Genomic DNA, 12,297 nt, shown 5'->3' on the forward strand with positions numbered 1-12,297 from the left:
CGATAAGAGTTAACTCGAGAAGTAGGGGCATAGTGAGGGAACAATCATGCAAATAACACAAACAGGCTATGTTTAATACAAATTCACAACAATGTTTAAAGCAAACTCACAACAGACTATGTTTATGTTCTTCAGTCGACAAGCAAACGGTTGTTTGAACAAGTTTTTATTACAGCAAAGAGAGGGATGTACCAATCTCCAGGGACATCACAACTTGTTACAGATGAATTATATTTGATCATTGGATGGTGAAGCCAATTCCTCTGAAATTGGTGGTTCGATTATGTCATTCGAACCAACATGGTCACCCAGCCCCGGACGGACGGTCTCCTTAGTGATACTGCTTGTACTTATTTCAGCTTTTGGTGAAGCCTCCATCATGGTAGGCATCTGAGTCAAGCACCAAGACTATTAATTATACACCCAAAACAAATGCAGGTCGTATTATCACAACAGAACTCCCAACTCACCATTTCCAAACACTCTTTGTAGAGATCACCTGACGCACAAAGTAGAAACATATTGTCATAGAAACAGACACTCAGCTTAAAGTTACTACAACCATTGGCCAGAAAAAGACCTTAAGTATTTATAGTGCGACGAGTGGACTGTAATCAGAAACTAAAATCTACAATATACAAGACTTGGGCAAAAAGCCATTGATGAGCCTTTCTTTTCCTTTACCAAGAAATATGTTATTTGAGTACTTTCAGTATTCATAGGCCATGGATCATCATTAGCTATGCATGACAACTCAAGGTAGCGGGAGCTTTAGTACACCAAGCTACCTTTTTTTTTTTTAAATGATACCAGTGTACCACCCGACAAAAATTAAGAGAGGAAGAAGAGCTTACATGTTCTGAATGGTGTTGCTTATCCTCACTTGAAAAACCTGGAACAGTCAAATGCCAATTTTTCTACGAAAAAACATCATAGTTAACTTAGATCAGTACCACAATTTTTGCTCTTTCTTAATCAAATTGTGTAATAAAACAGCTTAAGCAATTATACGCTCGATGTAAACATTCTCGGGAACTGCTGCAATGATGAGATCATGAAGGAGCCTTTCTGTCAAAGTATAGCGAAGTGCATTAGGCAAAGCAAAAAGTTGTTGCCTGATAAAATTTTAGCAGGAGATCAAGATAAAAGCTGTGTTGTACATGTTCTAAACAACTGAGGAAGTCAAAATACATTCATAAAAAGGGAACCATTATATGTACTGTATACGCCTATAGTGTCACTCTCTCAGATGCAACTAGGACAATTCAGATACTCAACTTCTTAACCAAGTCGGATTCAGGTTACACCTAACTCGGAGCCACTCCTGATGAGTAAAGAGAATGCTTAGCAACTCAAACTGTTTTCATCATATTATTCACCAGCAACTCTTGATGCACGTACGAGGTGGTGGATACAAATTCTCGTAGTTGGCTGTGTGCATAAGTAACATAAAATCTTAAAGAGCTAAGGACATTACACTGTGGAGACTGATGGTACACCATACATCCATGAAACAAAGTTTTGTCCCAGTTTGTATCGATAGGAATAAGGTGTCAAATTTTCTGACTCTAATTACATTCCAGATAGAAAACCTTTGTACAGCTTAAATGCAGAGGATCCCAACATATAATCATGGAAAAGACGCACCCATAAACAAAAAGCTAAAACAATCTTATTAAGAAAATATATGCAACAACTACAACCATTAATTTCTATAATTCTATTATCTTTGATAACGACTGAAATGATTTATCTTACATGCTAAAACAGTGAAAAATGTGCATTTTTTTACTAAACAAAAAGAAACAAAGTAAGCAAGTCGATCATCTTTTGCAATTAGTGGCACAAACCTAAATGTAACAATATATCTTTAGCCTCCAGAGTTGAAGATTTCCAATGCTTTGCCAAATTGCAAGCAAAAGTAGTAACCTACTAAGAGGAATGGAACATGAAACTTAGCAAAGAAAATGACAAACAACCAATGCTTAATACATAATATCATATATATTGGCTTTCATGAATTATTTTCTGCAGAAAGTATTATAAAAGGAAGCAAGCTATTGATCGACTGTTTCGTGCATCGAAGTAAATTGATAACATTAAGAGCATGTTTGGATGGACTTATAGCTTATGACTTATAAGCCAAAAGTTAACTTATGACTTTTAACTTATTTTGTTATTTGACTTAAATACAAGTCCTTAAAAGCACGTTTTTACTCTTATCCAAACACTACAAAAGTGCTTAAAAGCTATTTTGGCTTAAAATTACCTAAAATAAACCAATCCAAACAGGCTCTAAATCACTTCCCAACAAATTTTGTTTATTCTTGCTTAAATTGGCAAAAGGAAGGGGGTTCAACAGCAGACAGTGACCCTTGAAAAGAAAAAATCCTCTTTAACTGGCAACGTCAATGTATTCAACCAGAGTCTAAAAAGCTAAGAATCTGAGAACTTGAATCATAAAAGGGTGAGAAAGACAGTCATGCAGAACATGACACCCGCAGTCACCCACCCTCCTGGTCCAATTGTCGCGAAAAAAGATAATGATAAGAAGGAACAAATCATTTTTGTGCCTCACCAAATCAATAAAAGTCATCAGCAATCTCATAAAGAAGCTTTTCAACTTCAGGATCAACTTTTCCCTTCGGATTTACCCGAAACATTATAATAATGATTTGCAGTATTAATAAAACCACAAAGAAGTTAAAAAGTTGCAGTATTAATAAAACCACAAAACCTATTTATAGAACTTTACTGTTTTTTAGAAATACGGTTTATTCAAATTTACCTTTTTGTTGCAGTACTGTTTAGTCAATTTCCTCAGCAACATACTGCAGATAACTCTATGCTGTGATTTGAAGTAAATTTGATGCTTCTTTAGGCGTTTGGGGTAGTCAAAAAGGAAATTGAGGGAAGTGATCACTTTTTTATATACTTTGTGCATCCAAACTTTTAATTGATTGTGAAAATAAAAAACTTAAAATTGATTCCAGCGATTATCTTGAGAAACCATCAAGGATAACAAAAAGTTATGGAGATTAACAAGGTGAAGGAAAACCTGTGAAACTAAATCCCGTATCTTTCCCTTCCCAAGAAATTGATTGCTTGCTTTAGGTCCCTGGCTTGAAATACTCCCAGGAGTCGTTGTTCCAGATCCAATAACACTTGGTTCTGATCCAATCAAACTCAGAGAATTGTGGCCACTAGGAATGGCCATTGTAGGAGAAGACTAGCGTTGATGCAAAAAATGTTGAGGTGGTTGTTGTTGTTGATGCTGATGCATATGAAGAAGAGGATGCTCCAGTTGTTGTTGTTGTACAGTTTGCGATAACTCTTCTAGGATAAAAGTCATTGATTTTTTTACACAAGTTGAAGTGATGCTAATTATTTATGCTTAAGGGTTTTGTGTTGCATCTATAGTAGAAGATAGCAAAAGGGGGAATTTTGACAAGAAATTGTAGATATTTGCTTCAACCACTGAAGTTTTCAACCACTGAGGTTGTCACTACGCATTCCAAATCATAGCAGGTCTCCCATTCTGGATCGACCAAGGAAACAGAGGATTCACATTTGATGTACTTCTATAGAAAAACTAAAACACTAAAGTGAGCAGAAAGAATAAATTACCATAATGGAATAGAAAAGGCGACATGAACTACCGCTAAGACATTAAATTCAACAATATTATGCGTAATCCGTTCAAGAGGAGAAAGCAAAGTTGAACAAGTTAACGTTAATCACATAGTAAAGACAACCTTAAATGACTCTCAGTTTCAACATGCATCCAAAAGCATGCAGACATTACTTTAATCACAACCACACGGCACAAACAGACATTTTTGTTCTGGAGCTACATTTCAATGTATTGCGTGACTTGTGTTGACCACAACTTTTGGATAAGATTTTGAAAATTTATCTTCAAATATCCATTTGACCATGAAATTCGACTAGATCAAGTTCCAAAAGGTCACAACTTCAAAAACTCAAATTTTCAAGTTTCAAGATTCGTTTATAAAAACTACGGTTGAACGGGAGCGAAGTATGGAGAATTAACAAGAAAACCCTATGGACCTAAATGCAACAACTATCATTTCCTTCAACAACAACAACAACAACATAACCAGTAAAATCCTACAAGTGAGATTTGGGGAGGGTTTCAGCTGAGATTAGTTTTCTTAAAAAGGGATTTGTATTTCCCACGCATTTTTACTTTCAATGGATGACCAACAATGACCATCATATTACATACAAAGCAAGTCTAAGGGCTTATTTGTTTGCACCTAATGAAGGTATGAATTTAAATAGTCTTAGAGTATTAAATGCATTTATTTACATTAAAATTTAACCACTTACTTGGTCTAATAGGTCTTTATCATTAAGATCTTGAACAAAATTTTAATACTCCCTCCATTCCTTTTTTGGTTGTCACGTTTACCTTTCCAATAGTCAATTAGACTAAATTTCAAAGCTAAATTAGATTAGATTAATTTAATATCTTTAAATTAAAATTTGGATACTCAAAAACTATATAAAAAGTTCTTTAAGTTGCAATTTTTCTCATATCACTTTGAAAAAAAAACATCTTAAATATGTTTGTCAAAGTTCATATTATTTGACTCTCGAAAAGGAAACTGTGACAAGTAAAAAAGGAACGAAGGGAGTATCACCAAGAGATATTTTTTATGTGAATAATTTTCACCACCCACTCTGTCAACAACCACTAGCCTCCTTCATTAACCACTTTCATCATCACAACCACCATCATCACTATCAACCATAACCACCGTCGCCAGCCACCACCACCAACCACTAGGGCTATTCAAAACCAAACTGTTACCGATAATCCAATCGCAAAATTGGCTTATTGGTTAGTTGGATAAACAATTGATAATTTGATTAGAACTTAATAACCAACGACTTATCCATGTGGGAAAATGGTTTTAGTACTATTATTTTCTCTGAAACTACATTTAGCAAAATGAAAAGAAGTCTTTTTTCTTTCTAACATGGATAATTTCATCGAAAAAGCAGGTACCGTGGAGGTTGTTAGTTGATACACCATGCATTCACTGTACGATAATTGTTAACTTAATATCGAACCAACCAATATTTTATTGATTGGCTAGCAAATTAGTATATTTAAAAGTCGATAACTGATAAGTCAAACTATTAAACATCATTATCTGTCTATAGGCAGCCCTACCAACCACCACCAGAAAACATTGTTGCCAGTCACTACCACACCTACCACCTCCATCATTTATAATTATATCCACTGTCGCTGCCACTGCCACTCTAGACAATTCCTACTATCGACCACCTCTACCATTACAACTACCACTAACACCATCATCAACCACCACACATTCTTTAGCTACCATCACCAACATTGTCAACTACTAACATCAACCAACTCCGTAATCACAACCATCACCACCACTACAAACCATCATCATTGTTTTAGTCACTACAACAACAACCACCTTCACCATCACAACTATCACCATCACCATTACTAACTACTGGCACCAACCATCACCACCACCACCATTAAAAACCACTTCAACCATCTGGTGAACAAAAATGTCTTATTTTTTATCAAATAATGATTTTATTTAATTAAATTTACATAATTTTTCTAAAATTTAACTTTTTTATCTGAACTATATATTTATTATGTTCAAAATAAATAAATTATGCACATCCCAATGTTGAAAGACAAACAGTCTTATTCATTCAGTTTTCATATCTAGAAACATCTTAATCATTCTTATATGCATTCAGATTCAGATATCTTAATATTAATCCAAGCAAATGGGGCCTAAGATATTAGGACACGTAATTCCACTTTTTTGGGGGGATTTCCCTTGTCGTACCAATACTGAGGTGGTTGTTCGATACCCGAGGAAGCCCCCGAAGGAACACGTAGTTGCACTTGATTTCCAATCGTATTAATATTTGACCGTGCAAGAGGTATGCTTGTCCATCATCTTTATTGATCCCAAAATAGTCGAACAAGAAATGATAAAGATAAGCCCGATTAATGAAGCATTTTCCTGCTGCAACCTCTATAACAACAACAACAAACCCAGTGTATTCCCACTTAGTGGGGTCTGGGGGGGTAAGATGTACGCAGTCCATACCTCTACCTCTGATGAAGTAGAAAGGCTGTTTCCGAAAGACCCCCGGCTCAAGTCACGAGATATCACACAACACATAGTACAGCACAGAAGCAGATGACATAACATAGATACGGCACCCATAAGGAATATAAAACAGAGTAAAGCAGGAATGCAGGAATATACAGCAAAGGAAAGCACACATATTCGTAATAAACATGGAACACGGAACACGGAACATTGAATACGGAATCATAACAGGAATACACCCCCACCAATTTATTCCCTACACTAGCGACCCGAACTGGCCCTAATCCTCTGCCGTAATTCGCATCTTCCATACCTTCCTATCTAGGGTCATGTCCTCGGTGAGCTGTAACTGTTCCATGTCCCGCCTAATCACCTCACCCCAGTACTTCTTCGGTCTACCCCTACCCCGTCTAAAACCATCCAACGCTAGCCTCTCACACCTACGGACCGGGGCATCCGTGCCCCTCCTCTTCACGTGTCCGAACCATCTCAATCGTGCTTCCCGCATCTTACACTCCACTGAAGTCACACCAACCTTCTCCCGGATAGTCTCATTCCGAACTCTATCCCCTCGGGTCAGTCCACACATCCAGCGCAACATCCGCATTTCTGCCACCTTCATTCTTTGGATGTGGGAGTTCTTAACTGGCCAACACTCCGCTCCATACAGCAAGGCCGGACGGACTACCACCCTATAGAATTTGCCTTTAAGCTTGGGCGGCACCTTCTTATCACACAGCACCCCCGATGCGAGTTTCCACTTCATCCATCCCGCCCCAATACGGTGCGAGACACCAAAAAGTGTTGTCTATCTTCTTCTTATTAAAGGTGATGATTCTAATCAGCTACTGACTGCTGTAAGTTCTTTAACTTCAAGCACCAACCAGAGTTCTCTAACTTCCTATTTTATGGTCCAGGTTCGCTTGCAAACACCTTGATAATTCAATGGGAACCTCGCTAGTCATGGTAATCTAGGTTCCACGTAAACCTATTCACCAAGCTAGGGAATGAGCGTTCACACTCATGTTAGTTTATAGAAATGAACTCAAGACTTCTACTCATCTCATCCAGAAAGAACCACTTTATAAAGCTTCTTGCCCCTACCGGAAAGCATCACATCCATTAGGAGGCATTCACGCCATATCTCTTGGAATAGTTAACTTCTATCAAATCTTAATCAATGATCTTTAAGGAGAGTCGGACCTAGTCTCAAATTGTTAATCATGGAATCAACAAGAAAGAAAATAAAATTACAAGGAGAACGGTTTTATAAAGAACCACTTTATGAAGCTTCTTGCCCCTATCAGAAAGCTTCACATCCATTAGAAGGCACTCACACTATATCTCTGGAATAGCTAACTTCAATCAAATCTTAATCAATGATCTTCAAGGAGAGTCGAACTTAGTTTCAAATTGTTAATCATTGAATCAACAAGAAAGAAAATAAAATTACAGTGAGAATGACATTTTTCTTTAGTAGATCTAATAAAGTAGCAAAGGTAAATGGGGTTCCATAGCAAAATGCTTGACCTCCTGCAACAGAAGAAGACCCAAAAGGAGATTTTACGGCAATTAGCCTGTTGCACTAAATAAGATGTAGCATTAGGCATCCCGAGCTGAAAGGAGAAAAGCCAATGATTGAAGGAATTTCAATCCGATTATAAGACATAATACCTGAAGCAATCTTGTTCAGTTCGGACAGGACTCTTCTCAAGGAAAAAGACCTCATGTGATGGGAAATTCCCAAATGAACTAAACATAAATGGATTTTCTTTAGCTTGATGGCTTTAACCACTAAGCAAATTCATGACCTGATTAAGTTGTAAAACAAAGCCATGGCAACTTCTTTGGAGGGCACTATCTCACCTCAAAGATGAGAATAAATACACTTAATAGCCTAAGGAGGTCATATCCACGCCGACCACAGTGTCAGGTGAAAAAATCAGCAGAAAAAATGACAGTTGAATTTCAAAGTCAGATATACATATTGCTGGAGATATCTATTGCCACTAATATAATTAAAAAGTCATATTAACATGTTGAACTCCATTCCTAACCAAATACTGTCACATGAAAACGAACAACAGAGTGTATTTCTTCTTTTCTAAAAAGGTCTTTTTTCTATCCAAACCGTGCATTTAATTGTCAGGAGTGAATATGAGAAAAGATTTTAGAAATTCAAACTTTAATTTGTTACTTAACACACCTCCTAAGGAATCTTAGGAGTATTGAAGTGAAAGTAAGTAGACATTTTAATTTTGCTTTCTCCTTTTGGGCAGATTACGTGTAATGTTGTTGAATTAATTTCTTAGCGACAGTCGTCTTATCTATTCCGTCGTGGTAATTTATTCTTTTCTGCTCACTTTAGTGTTGTAGTTTTCTATAGAAAGAAATCAAGTGTGAACCCTCCGTTACCTTGGTTGATCCAGAATGGGAAAACGGCTATTATTCAGACTACTTAGCCACAACCTTAGTGGTTGAAGCAAATACCTACAATTTCTAGTCAAAATTACCCCTCTTACCGTCTTATACAGCAGAGGCAACACCAAACAGTTATGCAAAAACAATTAGCTTCAGTTCAATACTTGCATCAAAAATCAATGAATTCAGTCCCAGAAGAGTTATCCCAAACTGCACAGCAACAACAACAACCAGAGCATCCTCATCCTCATATGCATCGACATCAGCAGAAACCACAACAACCTCCGCAGTTTTTGCATCGGCAACAATCTTCTCCAACAATGGTTGCCCCTAGTGGCCACAATTCTTTGAGTTTGACTGAATTAGAATGCTACTGGCTCTGGAACACCGCATCCTGAGAGTAGTTCAAGCCAGGGACTAAAGCAAGCAATCAGTTTCATGGGAAGAGAAAGATACAAGATTTAGTTTCACAATTTTTCCTTTCACCTTGTTAATCTCCAAAACTTTTCATTCTCCTTGATTGTCACTCAACAAAACCGTTTGAATTGATTTTAAGTTTTTTATTTTCACAATCAATTAAAAGTTTTGATGCACAAACTATATAAAAAGTGACCTTTCCCTCATTTTTTCTTTTCACTACTCCCAAACCCCTAAAGAAGTTTCAAATTTACCTGAATCCCTGATTCGCCAGCAAAATTCACGTGGCTATAAAGCCCTGCTTTAGTTGCCCAGCCCAGACCGAGGCTGGTGAGGGGCAGTGATTGATCCCTGAAACCACATTTGTTGATACGTATATAAATAGATAGATAGCAATTCTTTCTCTGGATAAAGGAGGAAGGAAAGAAAATTCACTTTCATGGGGATATATGGGATACAAAGTAGCAAAGGAGAAAGGCTGTTGACAACAAACGACTCTCTTTTTTTACGGACCAAAATGCCCATATTATTTTGCCCGCCCTTAATTAGAATAAATTTAGGAAATATTAAGCGGATTATAAAACATTGAGTTATAAATGTTTAAAATAATTACTATTTGCTGCTAAATATACATATCTTTTTTATCTTTATATATTTTGGAGTTTATATATAAATTTTTTATTTTGAGAGTTCATTTATAGAAAAATTACAATATATTATTATTTAATTTACCATAATTATTTAAAACTTAATTCTTTTAAATAATTACATAAATTTCTGATTTATTTATAAGTTTAGACACATCACCAAAAAATGAGATATATTCGTGTAAAATTAAGGGATATATTTGAAAGAATGTGATATATTCATATAAAATTAAGTGATGTACCCAAATGAATGTAATATATCTATGTGAGATGTGACGTTTCTGTATAAAATTAAGTGATATATCTAAAAGAATGTGATGTATTCGAATAAAATAGCAATATAGCTGAAAGAATGTGATTTATCTCTATAAATTAAATTAGAATTTTTTAATAATATTAAAAATAGTTGAGACAGAGAGTAATTAGTATGTACACTACATTGGTAACGGATCAGTCAAAATTTTTGGCTCCTTATACACATGTCGGGTATAAGCTATTCGGTGTGTTGATGATCACGAGTTATGTCATCCAAATTGTTTTTGGTGTTACAAAATGTTTCAGTTACGAGTATTCCAAATGCACCATGTGAATAAAGGCATTAGGTTCTTGTTTTCTTGCTTGTCAATAGGCACAAATAGATGCATGTTATCCATATGTCCTCCATGCCAAAATTTAGTCTTGGCTCCATTTCATATTTGTATTTTAGTCTTTTTTTTTTTTTTTTTTATAATGTGTTTGTATTTGTATTGGGATTCTAATCAATATGATTTCATGTATGTAGGATTTATTTAAAAGAGACGTGATTATTTATCCAACTACAACTCTTCATGAATATGCATTTTGCCCTCATCATAAAAAATGAAGTGGTGGTTAATGTTCTTTAAATTAGTCTTGGCTCCATTTCATACATGTATTTTTAGCCTTTATTTTTTTGTTTAAAGATGTATGTGTATTCTTTAAATTATTTGCACAACCATTATAATGATAATATCTATACACACACAATACACAAATATATGGCGAAAACGTCTTTTTGACTATTATTACATTAATTTTAAAAATTTATCCTCGTTTATGCGAGAGATAATTATTTTAATTATACAGTCAATAAGCATACATTAGAAATAGTTATTAAGTACTTACTAATTATGATTAAATTTGATTAGAATAATCATTGATTTCAAAAATTAGTTGAACAATCAAATAGTAGTAATATCTATAACACACAATGTATTTCTTTCATTCACTTTTATTGTTTAATATCTCAAAAATAAATATTCACTTTTAACTTATCACTTGTAACGTATCAAGAAAAAAGAAATTAGGAGCATCATTTTTTTTAATTTTATCCTCAACATTAACTATTTATTACTATTATCATTTCTTAAGTGTTAAAGATTATACATTAATTAATATATGTATTGTATGAAATACTTAGATTAGTCAATGTTTCTTATGAAGAAACATGTAAAGTTCAAAGTAGGACGAGTAAAAGATAAATCAGTTGTTGTATTTTATTTGCTTCATTTTCGTAAATTAAGAGAATTTTTTTTCTCATACTATCCTTATTACTTGATCAGTTTATTTTTACTTGTCATATTTTATTTTATGAAAGTCTATTTGTAAGAATTGAAAAAATATTGATTGTATTGAATCAATTTCTCTGTAATACAAGGACGTATATATACAAAAACTTCTAACCGACTGAATATATACTTATCATATTTATCCTATAGAAAAATATACACTTAATATATACCTACCATATTTGTCCTATTCCTAACAATAAGTATTCCTAAAATACGATGGTGTTGCAGACCAGAGAGAGACTTAGTAAATATGTCCGCAATTTGGCAAGTCGATGGAACAAATGAGAGAGAAATGAGACCGGTAAGGAATTGTTGTCGGACGCAGTGACAATCCAAATCAACATGTTTCGTCCATTCATGAAAGACCGGATTTTTAGTTATGTGAATTGCAGCTTTACTATCAGAATGAAGAGAAATGGGAAGAGAAGGGATGACAGATAGATCAAAAAGAAGACGAACGAGACAAGTAAATTCTGCAACTACCCATCTCATTGATCTGTATTCAGCTTCGGCAGAAGAAAGGGAAATTGATGGCTGCTTTTTGGACTTCCAAGAGATGGGAGATCCCCCAAGGCTAATGTAAAAACCACCCACTGATCTGTGTGAATCGGGACATGCTCCCCAATCAGAATCACAAAAAGCAAGCAATTGAAGGGAAGAATCTGAGGACATAAAAATTTCAAGCCCGGGGGTCGAAAGAAGATACTTTAAGCAATGTAAAGCAGCATCAAAATAGGGACGACCGGGCTGTTGCATAAATTGGCTTAGATGTTGCACATCGAATGACAAATCAGGTCGGGTATGGGTCAAGTAATTAAGTTTGCCAACGAGTCTCCGATAAATGGTAGGGTCTGAAAGAAGATCACCTAAATCTGCACGAAGTTTGCAAATGGGATCCAATGGAGAGTTAACAGGTTGGAGATCAGCACAACCAAACTCAGAAATCAATTCTAATGTGAATTTTCGTTGACTCAGAACTAAACCATGTTGTTCCCGAATGATTTCCATGCCAAGAAAATAGCTTGCCAAGCCAAGATCTTTGATTTGAAATTCTGAATCAAGAAATGCTTTCAG

At 35.2% G+C, this 12,297-nt stretch overlaps 1 protein-coding gene across 3 annotated transcripts in view; it reads right to left on the minus strand.

Annotated features, from left to right (window-relative positions):
• Nucleotides 1-33: 33 nt before the first annotated feature.
• The window catches only part of LOC107876067 (transcription initiation factor TFIID subunit 12b), a 38,201-nt gene continuing 25,937 nt past the window's right edge, over nt 34-12,297 (minus strand). Inside the window, exons 1-4 of one of the 3 annotated variants that reach the window (XM_047413711.1) lie at nt 3,059-6,194; nt 1,012-1,068; nt 855-917; nt 34-390 (exon numbers count right to left, since the gene is read on the minus strand). In XM_047413711.1, the coding sequence (XP_047269667.1) occupies nt 229-390; nt 855-917; nt 1,012-1,068; nt 3,059-3,217 (441 nt within the window). In that variant the 5' untranslated portion in view covers nt 3,218-6,194 and the 3' untranslated portion in view covers nt 34-228. Of the gene's footprint in view, nt 391-854; nt 920-1,011; nt 1,069-2,788; nt 6,195-12,297 lie in introns of those variants that run through there. The other 2 variants (XM_016723058.2, XM_047413710.1) reach the window with 2 other exon arrangements.

Source organism: Capsicum annuum, chromosome 6 (assembly GCF_002878395.1).
Source record: "Capsicum annuum cultivar UCD-10X-F1 chromosome 6, UCD10Xv1.1, whole genome shotgun sequence".
In the NCBI taxonomy this organism is placed as follows: Eukaryota; Viridiplantae; Streptophyta; class Magnoliopsida; order Solanales; family Solanaceae; genus Capsicum; species Capsicum annuum.